Below are 18,919 nucleotides of genomic sequence, written 5' to 3' on the forward strand. Positions count from 1 at the left end.
AAAGGTGCAATGGTTGGTGATGTTTGTTTAAGTATGAATGGTTGATACAATTCTACTTGTTTGCAAGGTTGTTTTAAATAACTGTGAATGATATTATTATTGTGTTATCATGTGTAGTATTTCTCAAAGTTAAAATGTTTGTTTGGATTACCATTCTTGTTTACAATACTCTACATAAGGAAGGATAGGCTGCTCTGGATTGTACTCTATCCTTGTTAATGTACTTGATCAAGTTTGTATAAACAACTGAACTGAGCTTTCAAATGAAAATAAGTAATACTATATGAGTGGAAAGGAACAATGATTATCTATGCTAAATTTAGGAGACGTTTCATAATGCCTCGTTTGACACTATTGAGATATGTGGAATATGCCATGTAAGCTGATAAAGTGAAGTGATGGCAAATAAGTGATGGTGAAAGATAGCGGAAGGGATCACCTTATGCATTTTATAATACATTATATAATACACTACTAAATATTTGACAAGTGTATCCTATTTTATGGTAAAAAAGTTATTTCTAGACACTATTTCATTAGCTTTCTCACTACTATATCTAATCAAAATAGTTTTATTAAATTCTTGTTAAAAAAATATCACGGTCAAATTTTATTTTTAAAATATATAAATAACAAAAATTTCCCTTTTTATTTCTTTTTATTATATTATGATGTATACTTTTTAATATCACTAAAAGAACGTCACTCTTATATAAAATTGTAATAACTAAAGCTTGACCAAATTTTATGTTTTGTATAGCTACTATCTCAATATAAAATAAAATAAAAAATAATATAAAATTTTATTATATATATTCAATAAAAATAATTGCAAAATTTTAATAAGTTAAAAAAAGTAGACATAAAGTTGACTATACTTTTTTAAAAATTCGGTCTCATTATAATATAATCAACTAATTATGTAAAAAAAAATTTAATTAATTAAAATTTTGAAATTATTTATTAGAGTATATTATTTTAATAATAGCTATATAAAACATGAAATTTGGTCAAATTCTAGTTAATTATATTTTTTATAAGATCGGCATCTTTTATGGATATTAATAATTAAATAATCTCAAATAAATTAGAAAGAAATAAAAAGAAAATTTTTAAAATTTTTGGAATCCATGAAAATTTAATCTTTTTATATAAATATTTTGAAGTAAATAAAATTTGACTTATTAAATATTTTTAACACCAATTACGTAACTTCTTGATTAAATATAATAAGCAAAAGTGAATGAAATAACAAAACTATTTTGATTAGATATAGTAGTGAGAAAGTTGAGAAAATAATTTTTAGAAATAATTTTTTTACGATAAAATGGGATACGCTTGTCAAATATTTAGTAGTGTATTATAAAATGTATTATGCAATGTATGAGGTGATCTCTTCCGGAAAGATATACAAACTAATATTAAAATTAATTAATGCAGATAATTAAAAGGATGCTTCTCCATGGTCCCAAAGCTTTGGGTGCGGTCCCAGGCTTCTGTTCAGGTTTCCGTTTGTTGAGTATTCACCAAGGAATCAAATCAATCACTGAAATTAGGGGAGCTATAATCAAGGAAGGAGGATCGGTGAATATATGGAAGGGATAATGTTAGGAACCACCTGCTCCTAACGAATGAATTGTTGTCCGATAGATACGAAACACAAGAATCCGGCGCCTTCGAGGTGAAGGTCGGCGGCCAACGTTGGAAACTGGCGCGGAGGAGATCTCCGTCGGCAGTGATTTAGGGTTGAATGTGTTCACGCAGATAATGGGGCAAAATAATTCTTCATTAATTGTTAATCAAATTAATGAGATGCTCTATTTATATTATCTAGGACCCTAGGGTTGGTTCGACTTAATCCTATAAATCGGGAAAGAACCAACAAAGAAAACCCGACGGAGCTTATAAAACGCTCGACTCAATTCATCGTTCATAATTAAATAAAAACAATAAAACCACGAAAATAAATATTATCCTTAACTAAAAACTAAACTAGCTGCGGCATTTCCTCGAACAGCTTCGGTGCCTACTTGGCGACGAAGTCTTGGTAGCAATCCGGAGCCTTTAGATCCTTCCTAGGCCTCAGCTTCCTCGTCGGCTTCTCTCTAATCACGTTCTCCGGCTCGGTATCCGCCGGCTGATCCTCTGAGAGTGGGGGGGCTGTGCTTGGCTCCTCCCCTGTTTCGGATGTTGAAGTTCTCTGTGATGTTGGTGTAGCTGCATTCGTAACAACTCCCCCCTCCTTAGCCACCGCCTTGTCCTCAAGGGGGAGAGTAGGGAAACGGCGCCGCATCACCTCCAACGGCTCCCATGAGGGAGATTCGGACCCATCAGACCACCTAACCAATACGTGTTCCACAGCAGCCCCGTCATGCCACATCACCTGAGAATTCAATATGGCGACTGGGTGAACAATAGGACGATTCCCCTTGAACTTGGATGGTAACGGCTCCACCTCATCTCCCTTCACGAATGCCCGCAACAAGCTCACGTGGAATACATTGTGAATTCGACTCCCCTTCGGCAAACGTAGCTTATAAGCAACCGGCCCAATACGCCGCAGAATTTCGAAGGGACCATAAAAACGCTTTGCCAATTTAGCTGAAACGGGTTTTGCCGAGTGTTGGCGGTAAGGCTGCAATTTAAGCCACACAAAATCCCCCGACTTCAAACTCAATGTGTGTCCGGTGCTTGTTTGCTGATGCGCTGCTGAGCCTTCGCCAAATTTTTTCGAAGTTCGACCAGCAATTCTCCACGCTCCTTGATTAAATCCGCTACATTTGGTGGGGTTTTCGCCGAGGGCACAGCGGCCACCAGCAACGGTGGCTCCCGGCCATATAAGGCTTTAAATGGTGATGTTCCTAGCCCAGCATGGTAAAAGCAATTAAGTGATAGCTCAGCCCATGGTAAAAAATTTGACCACGTGGATGGTCGATCGGCTGTAAAGGCGCGCAGATATTGCTCAAGCCCTCGATTTCGGATCTCCGTTTGGCCATCGGATTGGGGATGATAGGCCGTGGAAAAGTTTAACTTGGTCCCGCTAAGGCGCAATATCTCCTCCCAGGTGGCATTCAAGAAGACGGAGTCTCGGTCTAACACCAAGGTCTTTGGAAACCCATGATGGCGCACAACCGTGTTGACAAATAAATGGGCCACTCGCAAGGCGTCGAAACGCGTTGGAAGCAGCGCGAAATGAGCGTACTTTGACAATCTGTCCACCACAACCATTATAGTAGTGTATCCTCTAGACTGCGGTAATCCCGTGATAAAATCCATAGAAACGTCCTCCCACACCTGCGAAGGAACCGGCAAGGGTTGCAGCAAACCCACTGGTTTATGGGTGGAGTATTTAGTCGATTGGCAGACGACGCACGCATCAACAAAGTCCCTTACATCCTTCCTCATTTTGGGCCAAAAGAAGCCCGCTGCCAATAGACGAAAAGTCCTTTCATGGCCCGGGTGGCCCGCCAAAGGAGTGCTGTGATGTTCTTCCAATAACAACCGCTTCATGGTCGACGAAGAGCTTATGAGAATCCGGCGATTGTAGTAGATAAGCCCATCTACCAATGACAAGTGGGCAGGAGCCGCACCTAAACTAATTTTTTCCGTGAGCTCCAGCAATTCTGGGCGAGTTGCTGTTTCGTGTCGCAAAACGTCGAGTAGCTTGGGAATGGGATGGGTTGCAGCTGCTAATAAAGCCCCATCGGCGTCCGACTTGTCCCCAACCTGGGCAGACTTAGACAACGAGTCTGCCGCTGTCATCGGCTCCTTGCCCTCGCAGCGGGACAATGCATCAGCCGCCCGATTAGTCACCCCTTTTTTATATTCGATGCGGAATTTATAGCCCATCAACTTCCGCACATAGAGTTGCTGATCGGGGGTCTGCACCACCTGCAAAAGCAACTCTTTTAAGCTTTTCTGGTCGCTGCGGATGACGAATTCTCTTCCCAAAAGATATTGTCGCCATTTTTGCACTGCCTCAACAATAGCAAACAATTCCTTGTGATACGTAGATGCTACTTGGCGTCGCGGGCCCAGCTTGCGACTGAAAAACTCAATGGGGTGATTGTCCTGAATCAGAACCGCCCCAATGCCCCCGTCAGAGGCGTCTGTTTCAATATAAAATGTCTTGGTGAAATCTGGTAGGCGAAGCACCGGGGCGGATGTCATAGCCGCCTTAAGAGCTTCGAACGCTGCCCCCGCCTCCTCGGTCCACCCGAAGGCATCCTTTTTTAACAAGTTCGTCAATGGTGCGGCGATGGCAGCATAATTGGCTACAAAACGTCTATAATACCCTGTTAATCCAAGGAATCCCCTCAATTGTTTCACCGTGCGAGGTAAAGACCAAGCCGTCATTGCTTCTAACTTTGTTGGAGCTGCCTTTAAATGCCCATCTGAAATCAAATGCCCCAAATATTCAACAGTGGTGCTACAAAAGGAACATTTAGATAATTTGACAAAAAATTTGTGGGTGAGTAGGAGCGATAGTACCTCGGCCAAGTGTAAACAATGTGACTCCAATGTTGGATTGTATATCAAGATATCGTCGAAGAATACAATCACACACTTTCGAAGCAGTGGTTGGAAAATGCAGTTCATTGCTGCCTGAAAGGTCGATGGAGCATTGGTCAGGCCAAACGGCATTACTAAGAACTCGAAATGGTCGTCATGCGTTCGGAAAGCCGTTTTGAAAATATCTGCCTCATGCATTCTGATTTGGTGGTAGCCCGAGCGCAAGTCCAACTTGGTGAAGAATTTTGCCTTTCCCAACTCATCAAACAATTCATCTGCTGTTGGGATGGGGAAATGATCGGGCACCGTAGCCAAATTTAAGGCTCTATAGTCAATGCAAAAGCGAAATGTGCCATCTTTTTTCCGATTCAATAAAACGGGTGAAGAGAACGGACTCTGGCTCCTCTGGATGATCCCCTGATCCAACATTTCCCTAACTTGTCGCTCGATCTCATTTTTTTGAAAATATGGGTAGCGATATGGTCGCACATTGACTGGCTTGGAGTGCGGCAATAAATGGATTCGGTGATCGAAGGGCCGACCTGGTGGCATTCCCTCCGGCAGATCGAATACTCGTCTATTCTCCTCTAGAACCCGACGAAAATCCTCCGGAAGGTCAGCTGGAAATTCAGGTTCGGCAGTCAGCAACGTCGCCGTCTGCTCAGCGGAATCCAAGGGAACCAATTCATAAAACTCGTGAGCTGGAGAAAAAGATGCCAGCAAAGCCAACGAGTGGAACGAAAATTTGTCTAGGGGTTGGCAGATTTCCCTGTAGAAAAATGCGCTTATTATCCTTTTGAAATTCCAAAGTCTTACCGACGAAATCCGCTGAGATTTTGCCTAAAGACTCCAGCCATGCCATGCCAAGAATCACGTCTGGTCCGTGGATATCCAATATATGTAGATCGATCTCAAACTGCACTCCTTGCATAGATAGTTTGGTTTGCCGAGAGACGTGGGAACAAACCAACGATCCACCATTTCCCACATAAATTCTGAACGGCCGAATGGGGGTCAAAGCTAGCTGGAGACGTTCAGCTATGGGTGGGTGAAGAAAGTCATGTGTACTGCCTGTATCAATTAGAACCAGTACCTCTGTAGCGCCAATCTTGCCTACCACCTGGAAAGGCTTCGAACGGCTGTTCCCGTTCAAGGAATGTAAATGAGATAAATCTGCTGTTATCACCTGATCCACGAGTTGGTGGTCTTCGTCCTGTCCTTCGCTGTCCTCCTCCTCATCATCACCGACGTAGCAGAGGAGTTTAACGGCACACACATGGCCCGGTACATACTTCTCCGGGCAATGCCAACATAGCCCCTTACGTGAACGCTCAGACTTTTCGGCATTCGATACAAGAATAGGGACTACCTTTGGCCGCTCCGAGTTACGAACTGTCGGGCCCCCTCCCGAATGATCCAGTTGTGCTTTTGCAGTTTGGCTCGGTGTGGGCGTGGTACTCAGACGCGAATCCCGGCCTGACCAATTTCGTTTTTGGAACGATCCCGCCTGCTGCGAGCGGCGTTCCTGCGACACGCCTAATCGAAGGGCTAGCGCCATCGCCTCTGCTAGCGACTGCGGTTGTCGGAGCTCCACTTTCTCTTGAAGGTCAGGTAAGAGGCCCTCGACAAAAATCGGAATCAACGCTTCATCAGACAGACCTTGCACCCTGTTTAAATACTTTTCAAACGTATCATGGTAATTCGTCACCGACCCGGTCTGTACCTGCTTTGCTAGAGGTCCAATAAAGTTGCGAAAACTCTGCGGATCAAACCTGTGGCGAACATCCTCCAAAAACTCCGACCAAGTGACAAATTGATTATTATCTCGATAATTAAAAATCCATTCCGTTGCAGGAGGGTCAAAAAGCATTACCGTATAGTGAAGACGGTCTTCCTCAGGGATTAACATATGATCAAAGTAGTACTCCACACGGGGAATCCAATTTGTGGCATCCGAACCGTCAAAGTGTGGTGCGTGAATTTTAACTCCACTTTGTATGTCTCGTTGACGGTTCTGGTGGTAATCCCGCCTATGCGGTGGGTCCCAATGTGTGGCACGACGGTCACCCCGCCGAGCGCGTTGTCGGGTCTCCGGAGGATCCCAACTCGAACGTTGCCGCGGGTACGTGAGGGCCAACCTATTATCTGAGGCATAGCCGCGTGCAAAATCCCTCATCTGATGCCGACCATGATGGGAAGTGACAACCCCACGCTGGCTTCGTCCGCCGTGTCGCGTGTTGTGGACATCATATCTCCTGCCCCTTGGCGGCAATGGGACACATCGCGGTGGTCTGCGTGCTCCCTATCGTCCGAATCAAACTCGTCATCAGGGGGGTCAGAATCCGGTGGGATCGGATTCTCCAATCCATCAATACGGCCTTCCAATTGATCGAATCTGGCCATAATTTGATCTAAACCGCGCGTGAGGGGGTCCCCTTGTTGATCAAAGTTATGTTGCCGGATCGTGAGCGGAGGGTCCCCGCGTGGTGGGGGGCGAGGAGCACCGTGCAGATCGCGCTGGCCCCCTTGCTGTTGCCGGCGAGATGAACCGATCCCAAGCTCCTGTGCATTGCCTCCAGTCAGTGCAACCCGCGAATTAATTGTGTTATCAACTACTTCCATTGAGTTCGAGATGAAAAAGCACCAGATGTTAAGAACCACCTGCTCCTAACGAATGAATTGTTGTCCGATAGATACTAAACACAAGAATCCGGCGCCTTCGAGGTGAAGGTCGGCGGCCAACGTTGGAAACGTTGGAAACTGGTGCGGAGGAGATCTCCGTCGGCAGTGATTTAGGGTTGAATGTGTTCACGCAGATAATGGGGAAAAATAATTCTTCATTAATTGTTAATCAAATTAATGAGATGTCCTATTTATATTATCTAGGACCCTAGGGTTGGTTCGACTTAATCCTATACATCGGGAAAGAACCAACAAAGAAACCCCACGGAGCTTATAAAACGCTCGACTCAATTCATCGTTCATAATTAAATAAAAACAATAAAACCACGAAAATAAATATTATCCTTAACTAAAAACTAAACTAGCTGCGGCATTTCCTCGAACAGCTTCGGCGCCTACTTGGCGACGAAGTCTTGGTAGCGATGCGGAGCCTTTAGATCCTTCCTTGGCCTCAGCTTCCTCGTCGGCTTCTCCCTAATCACGTTCTCCGGCTCTGTATCCGCCGGCTGATCCTCTGAGAGTGGGGGGGCTGTGCTTGGCTCCTCCCCTGTTTCGGATGTTGAAGTTCTCTGTGATGTTGGTGTAGCTGCATTCGTAACAGATAAGGATTGATATAGAATTAAATAGGAATATCTTCTTCCTTATTTTACAAAGTATTCTTGTCCTATATAATGAGATGTAATGTACATGAAATATGATACACAAAAATACAAAATCAATTCTCCCGTACGTTTGTCTACAATGCTTCGCAATACCAACTCCGCTTCTCTCTATTACCATCTTTAAGATGGTATCAGAGCAGGCAAACCACCATATGAGGACTCAAATTCGAGTTCCTCATTACTCTTGTTAAATCTCTACCAATTCTCACAACCTGCAAATCTGCACAAACACAAACCAAGCCATGTCCGACTCCAAAAATTCCGATACAGAAACTACCAACAACACCCCAAAATCTCAGCCAAACCCCATGAATTTCCCAACAGAATTTGCTGCACAATTTGCAGAATTTCTCAAACACAGCCTCAGAATTCCTGATAAATCAGAATCATGATCGACCCATAAATCACCAAATCTAGACCAGCCAGAATCGTTTGGAGACGTCTCTGTCTCCACAAAACTCAATGGGGAAAATTACCCCCTATGGGTTAACCTCATGAAACGCGCAATTAAGGGAAAGGGATTGACATCTCACATTAATGGAGTTTCAAAACCTCCTGCAATTGATGATCCCGGCTACACGAGATGGGAGCAACGAGACAACTGCGTTTTCAATTGGGTAATCAACAACCTCTACAATGCTTCGCAATACCAACTCCGCTTCTCTCGGTTACCATCTTTAAGACCGTTGCGGTGTCTCGGTCATGGATTGTACTGTATCATATAAACTTTCCCATTGTTTGAAACGGCTAATCAGTTCTGTTTCTTGGTTTTTTGCTATGTTTGGGATTTTTGTTCAACCAAATATCTGTGGACTGTGTTCATGCTTCCCCTAACTCTTTTTTCTTTTGAGTTTTTCAGCTTCGGGGCAGAGCAGTTTTCCAGAACCAGAATTTTTCCTCAGCACTCCTGCTCCATCCGTCACTAATTTCGTTCTTTTATTTTGATCACCACTCACCAGATAATACCCTGCATGGCTGCATCATGTAACTTTCATTTTCGATTACTTCAATCATTCTTTCTTTTGTTTATATAAAAAATTAGGGTGTGTAGAAGAAGTGACAATTTCGGTGATGATACGGAGGAAACAAATTAAAAGAAAGAAAAGAATAAATAATTAAAGAAAAAGAAAGAACAAAATATATGAAGCTCCTCTTTGTATGAAGCATTGGTAATTCTGATTCACACCGCTGAGCATTTTGCTTGAGAAATAAATTGTTGGTGTACACCTGATATGGCTTATGAAGCTGTGGATTCCCTGTAACAATCCTTACTCCTAATCCTTCAACGTGACGATCATCTCATCACTCGTCGTGTGAAACAACGTATTATATCCATCCACGACAAAGCTGTTGGCTTGCAATTGAATCTCAAACATTTTCCAGATAAAGAAACCATAAGGGAGGAAGCAAATACAGCTGAAGAGATTATTCAATATCTTTTCTCTCCACAATATCTATCAGATTTGGGATCCATAGACCCAAGTGTCAGACTTTTAGATCAATTGGGGGAGTTGGCTGAGGAGCTCGACTCAACTGTTGGATATGTGGTTGACAACATACGGCAACAGAGTGATTTTCCTGCTGTCAGTTCATCATCAAGATCTGCACTCGAGAGTGAAGTTGTAGATCCAGTGGTTGCAACGGACCTGATTGTCATTAATTCAAACCGATTGAGGAGATTAGCCGAGAAAATAATGTCAACTGGCAGAGAATTAGCAGATGAAGATCCCAGTGATCCACCATCAATCACGACCAAAGATGCTGCGATTGGCTTTGCTGACGATCTAAGTGACTCTACTGCTGCTACATCATCATCAAGACCTGCATCTACAACCAAATATTTTGTGGCTGACTTTGCTAAAGATCCGAGCAAAGATGATTTAGTTCGTTTTGATTACGATATGGCACAGATGATGGAGCGAGTAATTAACTATTCATATTCCAACCTACAAATCCTCCCTATTGTCGGAATGGGAGGCATTGGTAAGTCCACACTTACTAGACAAATTTATGATGATCCACTGGTCAAGGACCGATATGATATTCGAGCTTGGGTCACAGTATCACAAAATTATAGTGTTGAAAGTATTCTCTCACAATTACTAGCTTCGATCAAAGGAAAAGTGGATCGAGTTGGAAGGGATTCGTTGAAAGGAATCCAAGCAGAGGAGGAAGATATTTACAAAACCTTATCTGGCGGAGGTATCATAGTAATGGACGATATTTGGAGTGCGGAAGCTTGGGATCGCGTACAGTGCCTATTTCCTGACAACAATAATAGCCGCCAGATCATATTAACCACAAGGAAAATGGATGTGGCTAGTGCCATATCGTACGACAATATTTATATGATGCCTTTCTTGGATGACTATCAAAGTTGGTATTTGTTCCAACAGAAGGTTTTCGGAGATCAAGATTGTCCTCTTGAGCTACAAAGTGTTGGGAAAAAAATAGTAGAAGGATGTGGAGGACTGCCCCTCTCCATTGTTACTGTGGCAGGACTTTTATCCACGATTCCTAGAACTCCCAAGTCGTGGCAGCAATTTGAGAGAAATGATTGGCAGTTGGGATCAATATTATCTTTGACTTACAACCACTTGACTCCACACTTGAGGAAGTGCTTCTTGTATATGGCAGCCTTCCCTCAAGATTATGACATCCATGCCTCTGAACTCATCAAACTTTGGGTAGCTGAGGGTTTTATGGAATGTCGAAATGAATCTGAAAGCGTAGAAATGGTGGCAGGGGAGTGCTTGGAGGATCTGATCAAGCAAACTCTAGTTTTGATCACGTGCCGGACAAGTGATGGCAAAATCAAAAGTTGCAAGCTGCATAGTATGGTGTGGGATTTTTGTGTGAGACAGGCCGGGCAAGAGAAGTTCCTTCTATCTATTAAGGACTACTTCCCAAATCTTATCTTGAGAAGGCATTTTCTTCCACAAGTCCTCTAAAATCATCATCGCAAAAGTGTTAGTTGGCATGATCTCAATCTTAAAGACTCCATACATAGCTCGTGCACCACTTCTATCATATGCATCCCACAAAGAGGATACAAACCCAAAGGCTCTGTAGAAAACTTTGCTTCACTTAAGGTCCTTCATGTTTTACGCAGAGATGATCGTTCATATTGGGAACTTGGTCAAGTGTTTGAATTGATTAATCTCACGTACCTTGCTTCCAGCATTCCTGATAGTATTGTCCCTCCAGCTATAGCAAAACTTCAGAATCTACAGACTTTAATTATTTATAGGTCTGATGTTTGTTTGCCATTGGAGATTTGGAACCTGAGGCAGTTGAGACATCTTATCGCTTTCTCATTTCGTCCTTTACTCCTTCCCGAAGGAGCAACTCTTTTTCTAGAAAACTTACAAACACTTTCCTTGCCGACAAACTTTGTGTGTAGTGAAAGGATGGTGAAAATGATCCCAAACATAAAAAAGTTGGGAATATGGTACTCGGAAGAGAAATTTAGTGCAGGCTATTATCTTGACGATCTTGCACGTTTTCTTCGACTTGAGAAGTTGAAATTGGAGGCGCATGGTTCATTTGTGCGACATTTTGATATTCTTGGTTTCCCTCAATCGCTGATAAAGTTAGAATTGAATGGCGGATGGAGTTCTTGGAATGATATGACGATTGTTGGTTCGTTGTCTAATCTTAAAGTGTTGAAACCCAAGAACTATGCCTGCTATGGGGATCAATGGGAATTTGGTAGGTTGATACTTCTGCTTATCGATGAGTCGAATCTGAAGTGTTGGAGAACTAGCAGTAGCCACTTTCCGAGGCTCAAGTGCCTAATGCTTCATCGTTGTGCATACTTGGATGAGATTCCAAATGATATTGGAAATATTAAAGCACTTGAATTGATTGAGATCGATGATCATAACCAATCTCTTCGTTATTCGGCACAAAAAATACAAGAGGAATATTGGGAGAACTATGGATTTGGAGACCTAAAAGTTGTTGTGAAGCGTTCTTGATCTTCTTTCAAACTTGTTTGTGTGCTTCATATCTGGTAAGAAATTCATAAAAAGTTGCAAGGTTTGACATCATTTTAGTAAACATACTTTGTAGAAATAAAATTAGTAAGCGAATTAAGAGATTGTGGAAAGTTACACACTTTGCTAATAGCTAAGCTTATTCCTCTCTTTTGAACATTTCTCAGTTTGTTAAATGACAATTGATTCCTGTCATTTTGTCTTCTCGTTTTTCGAATGCAGAGCTTTGAAGAGGCAGTTTATCAGAGATTCTACTGATGGAAGAGACAGAGAAATAAAGGTGCAGTGGTTGGTTATGGTTGTTATGAATGGTTAATAAGCTCCAATGTTACTTTCAAATGATGTATTTCTCATAGTTAAGTGCCTGTTTGGATTGGCATTCTTGTTTACATTGTTTTACTGTACATAGTATAGTAGAAACAAATTGGCTTCTAAGAATAGGAGTTGGTTGAACATCAATCATGAGACCACAGAAACGTCAAAATTATTATAGCGTGATCATCAACTAGTTATCAAAAGTTTAGCCAAAGATAGCCCCTTAGGTAATATTAATCTTTCTATTGTTTGAACCGGCTAATCAGTTAGTCCTATTTATACTTTGTATTCTATTCTTTCTTGTTTGAACCAGTCAAGCAATGATAGGATGTTGGAATAATTTCCTTTTTTTATCCCTTACGCACAACAACATACTATCATTCCCATACCATACAAATCTAGAGAGACGGAGACAAATTGTTTGGCTGGTATGGCTTATGATGCTGTGGATTCCCTGTAACAAACCTTACTCCTAATCCTTGTGTTTTACATGCTCAACTTGCAATATGATTATGAATCTAGATCTGTTATTCTTGTATGCAATTTCCGTTGCGCTCATTAGATGAATACAAGAAAACCCAACATTTATGCCATTACATATTCTTGAGTGTTTTTGGGATTCCAAATGATATTGCAGATATTTAGGGTGAACACTTGAAATGATTGAGATTGATCATCGTAACTAATCTCCTGTGCATTCAGCACAAAAATTATACTACTAGAGAAAGAATGGGAAGCTGAATATGATGACATAAAAATTGTAGCGAAGTGTTCTTGATCTTGTTTCACACTTGACACTGTACTTCATCATATCAGGTATGGAATTCATGAAAGTTGCAAGGTTTGACATCTATAGAAATATGATCAGTGAGCTAATTAGAGATTATGAAAAGGCACACACTTTGCTAATAGCCACGCCTCTATTTTTCTTTTGGTATTTCTGATGCAGAGATTATGAAAAGGCACACACTTTTGGTATTATAGAAAGTTAAAAAGGCACACACTTTTGGTATTTGATGAGGTTGCTTATGCAGCCACAAAATTAGCGTGTGTTCCAACATAAGGTTTTCAGAGATCAATATTGTCCCTGGAGCTACAAAGTGCTGGGGAAAAATCGTAAAAGTATGTGGAGGATTCCTAGAACTCCAATAAAAATTAGAATTTCGAAGAAAAAGAAATCTGATCCAAAAAATCTGAACTAAATTTGAAAATAACTGTAAATTGTTAGGGAGATTCAATATAGAGAACAGAAAAACGGATATCTGAAAGTCGTGCAAAACACTTTCAGATCAAATCAATTTCGGTGGTTCTACCAAAGTTATTTGATCGGATAAAATTCAAAGAATGCAGAACCCTCTTATGTGTATTCGAGATCATGAACCAGAAGACTTGATCGGATTTTGAAGAAGATGAACCGATGCAGCTGTTGACGAAACAGTGCATCCGTTGGGATTTAACTGAAAATAACTGATTTTCAAAAAGGTTTCAAAATTGCAAATTAGTCCTTCGATTTTCAGAAATTACATTTTCGAATGAATTTCTGAAACAACAACTTCTAAAACAGCTCGACCCCAGCCAAGGGCTCTGCCCCTTGGACCCCGCCAGGGGCTGCCGCCCCTTGCACCCCGCTACCCGGGGGCGCTACCCCCCGGACCCCCGTTCATCTGTTTAGGGGCTTCGCCCCTAACATCATAATGAATTCAAATAAGCGTGCACTCCGCACCTCCATACTTAAATGATGTATCATTATAACAATAACCGATCAATCAAGTTAATCCAATTACACTAAAATATCCAACATAAATGAATATAGAAAATAAGGTGTGGTGTGGAATAGTGGTAATACTATCTGCCTTAGAGCATCCTCCAATGGGATGGATGTCCCTCGCCCTTCCCGACGGACTTCCGAAAAACATCTCCTGCCACGTCATAAGGACCTCCCACAGCACTGCCACGTCATAAGGACATCTCACTGCATAATGGCGGACATCCCATGGACTTCCCGCGCGGACTTCCCACAATAAAAAAAATTCACAAATTCAACAAATTAAACAATTTACGGAATTAAACAACATACGGAATTAAAAATTCGTATCGCATACGGACGGACAAAGTGCAAAAATAATTTCATTAGATTAAAAAAAAGCAACAACAACAAAAAAAAACAACTTAAACAAATTACACTCATGAACATATTAATGACGACCCCAAAACAACCATAGCTCTTCAATTATATCGTTCTAGAGTCGAATATGGGCATATCGTTGGCGCATGTCGGCAAACGCACACACCCGGTCGGCCCCTCATGGGGTACCCCCATACGTCGGTGTAACGACCCGCCCATCTAGGGTATAATAAATGCGGCGATCGTTAACTAGGCGGACTTAAAAGCATCAAAGATCATAGGCTAGGGTTCCATCTAAAAAGGGATTTAACCAAAGCATTCAATGAACAATTAAATAGGAAAAGAATAATGCCTTAGCAAAGGAAACCAATAAAAGGCTATCGCAATAAATGCTTATCAACGTTTCCAAAATATTCTCAACTGTTCCATATTCAAAATATTCCCACGAAATAAAAGTATTCAACCCAACCAAAAGATCACAAGTTTTCATAATATAGCGGAAGCGATCAAGAGAGAAGTGAAGCTATGTATGGAGACACAACGACACTTAAAGTTCCAACAGATCATGATATTATTTCCTACTCAACACCGCCGCCCGCTCGTCACCGCTCAACCTGCACATAGGGAAAACACATGCAGGGCTGAGTACTTATAATCATACTCAGTGGACTCATTGCCGAAAACAGTTTTATCACAATATTAATTATCATCATGCCATTTTCAAGTGTCCATCGGGGTTTTAACTTTAGAAAGACCCGAGGCACCAAAATATATTCTTTATCAAATATCACGGTCGCGCAACCATTTTTCACATCGACGTTTACCATATCCTCATTCTACATGACAAGGAATGCGGCCGCAATCCAGGTCACTAGACCGGCCGACCCGTACGCCAGCACTCGGTCTAACATTGGTGTACACTAACCCAAGTAGAGTTTGCGGCTCTACAAGGATCCGAATTCGATTAAATCAATAGTGGCATAGCCACGAGGGATAGGCACGACAAAACAAATCAAGGCATGATAACACATATCTCATTCTCATCAATATCAGTTTAGGACAATGTCCTTATTTTAAAAGAAAGCCCACCTCATCGGTTTAGCTCGAAAGTATTCTCTTCTCCTCGTTTATCACGCTGAGAGCGCGAAGTATCACCTTTAAATTAGGCGTATCACAAATCAGTTTCAATCATTGATTTCAAATCATGCATGTTCCCATGTTTCCCTTTTTCCATCGATAAATCTTTAATATCATCATCCAAAATCAAGGTATGATTAGCATATCATTTTTATTCAAATAACAACTCCAAATTCACCATTAAATCGTGTCACGCATGAGTGTTCCACACACACAACACACGCACACGCACACCACACATGTGCACGCCGACCGAGGCGTGCACACACACACACGGTCACGCACACACACGACCACATACACACACACACACACATCCATACATCCCAAATTCATCAATTTAGTTTCCCTTTCACTCAATCTAAATGCATGTGGACTCAAGAACACCGATTAATCGGTAGAAGAAGAGGAGATCAAAATTAAAGTACCTTTTCCAAAAGAACGAACGGTAGAAACAAGTTATAGCCTTGATTCTTCAATAAAATCTTGAACTTCAACTTGGATTCTTCTCAATTGATGAAGAATTCTTGAAGAAAAGTAGAAGAAAATTTGGAGAGAGTGGGGGAGAGAATTTCGAAAATAATGGGGAGTGGGGCGCCGGTTTTGATTGCTAGGGTTTAGGATCTCTCTCTTATTTATAGAGTGCCAAAATATATCTTTAATTAAATAAATTAAAGATTTGAGAAGATATGGAGAGATTTGAATATAGTAGTTGGCGTGTAAAACCGTTGAGAAATAGGAGGATTTCGAAAATTATAGGCTATTTATTTAGCCTATAATTAAATTCAAATATTTCACGGAGTAGAATAATATATCACGGAGCAAGAAAATAATAATTAAACTCCCCAATTTAATAGGAATAGGCGTGATTTGCCTTCTTCAAAAGGGATTCAAAATCAAATCCTAATTTAATTAGGATATGGCAATATCTTCTTAGATTTGGCAAGATATGCTAGGATATTCTAGCATATTTATATTTATTCATGGAAGAGAATAAATAAGGGATCAAATAATATAATAAACAATTCCTTCTTCCCAATTTTATGAGATTTTCGAAAATCTCAAGATAATCAAAGGATATTCGGACTTTGGATTTAATTCGGATAATTATCCCAAGCAATAATTAAATCCAAGAAAAATAGGATTTCTTTCCAATAAATAATAAGGGGCCGAAAATTCCACATGATTAAATAATGCTCCTATTTAATTCTCACTCATCCCTTAGGAAAATAATTCACCACAATTATATTACTCCGCATCAAATATTCACACCAAATCAATCATTTCTTCACTTTCACTTCATTTTCTCAACGCATTGACCTTTCAACGGCCACGTCATATTTTCCACATCTTTGACTATTCAATAGCCACGTCATAATTTCAACAAGTTGACTATTCAACTCAATCTCAATTCTCATACGCAATTAGGTCACAAAGACACCATGCAATTAATTACTCATCAAATAATCCACATATCATAGCATTTAAGGCATTTAATGCAAAAATTTTATAACCCGAAAATTAGGGTTTGAAAAAGTGGGGCGTTACATTCCACCACCCTTAAAAGAAATTTCGTCCCGAAATTTGGTACCTCATGGAAAAAGTTCCGGGTACAGTTCCATCATCTTGTCTTCAAGCTCCCACGTGGCTTCTTCATATTCGTGGTTCCTCCATAGTACTTTCACGCTAGCGATGGATTTATTTCTCAAATTCTGAACCTTTCGGTCCAAGATCATTTGGGGTCTCTCTTCGTAGCTCAAGTCGGAATTCAACGCGACTTCTTCGTAGTGAATCACGTGCTTCGGATCGAACACATATTTTCGCAACTGCGATACGTGAAAGACGTTGTGCACGTTTCCAAGACTTGGCGGTAGCGCCAATCGATAGGCTACGGGTCCTATTCCTTCTAGAATTTCGTAAGGCCCGATAAAACGTGGTTTCAATTTTCCTTTAACACCAAAACGTGTTATCCCTTTCGACGGGGACACTTTCAGAAAAACCTTATCACCGGCTTGAAATTGTAAGTCGGTTCGTCGGACGTCAGCGTATGACTTTTGTCTGTCCTGGGCTTCCTTTATTCTCACACGAATTTGTCGAACGACTTCAACCATCTCTTCGACCGCATCGGGTCCTAGCACCCGTCGCTCTCCAACTTCATCCCAGTAGAGCGGCGATCTACATTTTCTTCCGTATAAGGCTTCATATGGCGCCATGTTGATTGTTGCTTGGAAGCTGTTATTGTAAGCAAATTCAATTAGCGGTAGTACGGTCTCCCAACTTCCACCGCGGTCGAGTATCACGGCTCTCAACATATCCTCGAGGGTTTGGATCGTCCTCTCGGATTGCCCATCGGATTGCGGGTGAAATGCCGTGCTAAAATTCAATCGCGTTCCAAGCTCGCGCTGTAGACTAATCCAAAATTTCGATGTGAACTTCGGGTCACGATCGGACGTAATTGTCACTGGGACTCCGTGCAATCGCACGATCTCCTTTATGTAGATCCGAGCCAGCTTGCTCGATCCATGGGTTACCGGAATCGGTATGAAATGCGCACTCTTGGTAAGTCGATCTATAATCACCCAGATTGCGGTGTTCCCATTTAGGGTCTTCGGCAAGGCCGTCACAAAATCCATGGCGATGTGCTCCCATTTCCACTCGGGTATCTCCAATGGTTGTAATTTTCCATGTGGTCGTTGATGTAATGCCTTCACCTGTTGGCAGGCTAAGCAACGTTCCACAAATGCCGCGATATCTCTCTTCATGCCATTCCACCAAAAGGACTTTTTCAAGTCTTGGTACATCTTCGTGCTTCCAGGGTGGGCAGTGTATGGAGTTTCATGAGCTTCGCTCATGATCTCGTTCTTAAGTTCCTCGTTGTTTGGCACGCACAACCTTCCTTCAAAGGTGAGGGCGTTGTCGGACTCCTCACTAAATTTTCCGGATTCACCGGTTCTCACTTCAATTCGGATTTCCTCTAGTTCCGCATCCATCCGTTGCGCTGCAACGATTCTCGTTTTCAGATCTGGTTTAACCACCAAAGTGGCAATTCGCCCTTCCACTGTTTCGGGTGCTCTTATCACTTCTAATCGCATTTTGCTAAATTCTCGTATCAAGCTCTCCTCTTCCGTTAGAAAGGTAGCTATTTGCGAATGATCTCTACGGCTCAAAGCATCTGCCACCACATTTGCTTTGCCGGGGTGGTAGTTGATGCCACAATCGTAGTCCTTCACTAGTTCGAGCCATCTTCGTTGTCGCATATTCAAGTCTCTCTGCTCGAAGAAATACTTTAAGCTCTTGTGGTCCGTAAAGATTTCACATCTAACTCCGTAGAGATGATGCCTCCAAATCTTTAGGGCATGTACCACTGCTGCTAACTCCAAATCGTGTGTTGGGTAGTTCAACTCGTGTGGTCTTAATTGTCGTGACGCGTAGGCGATCACTTTGTTATTTTGCATCAACACGCATCCTAGTCCAACCTTCGAAGCATC

General features: G+C 41.7%; 1 protein-coding gene across 1 annotated transcript; it reads left to right on the forward strand.

Annotated features, from left to right (window-relative positions):
- Positions 1-8,827: 8,827 nt before the first annotated feature.
- On the forward strand, positions 8,828-11,836 carry LOC125220870 (putative late blight resistance protein homolog R1B-16). Its single transcript, XM_048123002.1, has 3 exons — positions 8,828-8,840; positions 9,240-10,782; positions 10,969-11,836. Exons 1-3 carry the CDS (start codon positions 8,828-8,830, stop codon positions 11,834-11,836), a joined length of 2,424 nt encoding a protein of 807 aa, XP_047978959.1.
- The last annotated feature ends 7,083 nt before the right edge of the window (positions 11,837-18,919 follow it).

This window comes from Salvia hispanica, chromosome 4 (assembly GCF_023119035.1).
Source record: "Salvia hispanica cultivar TCC Black 2014 chromosome 4, UniMelb_Shisp_WGS_1.0, whole genome shotgun sequence".
NCBI lineage: Eukaryota > Viridiplantae > Streptophyta > Magnoliopsida > Lamiales > Lamiaceae > Salvia > Salvia hispanica.

What these genes read in the sequence shown, in the direction of transcription:
- LOC125220870 (XM_048123002.1), top strand. An exon ending in CCAAATCTTATCTTGAGAAG is followed by an intron (nt 10,783 to 10,968) that starts GCATTTTCTTCC and finishes TGTTTTACGCAG; the next exon opens with AGATGATCGTTCATATTGGG.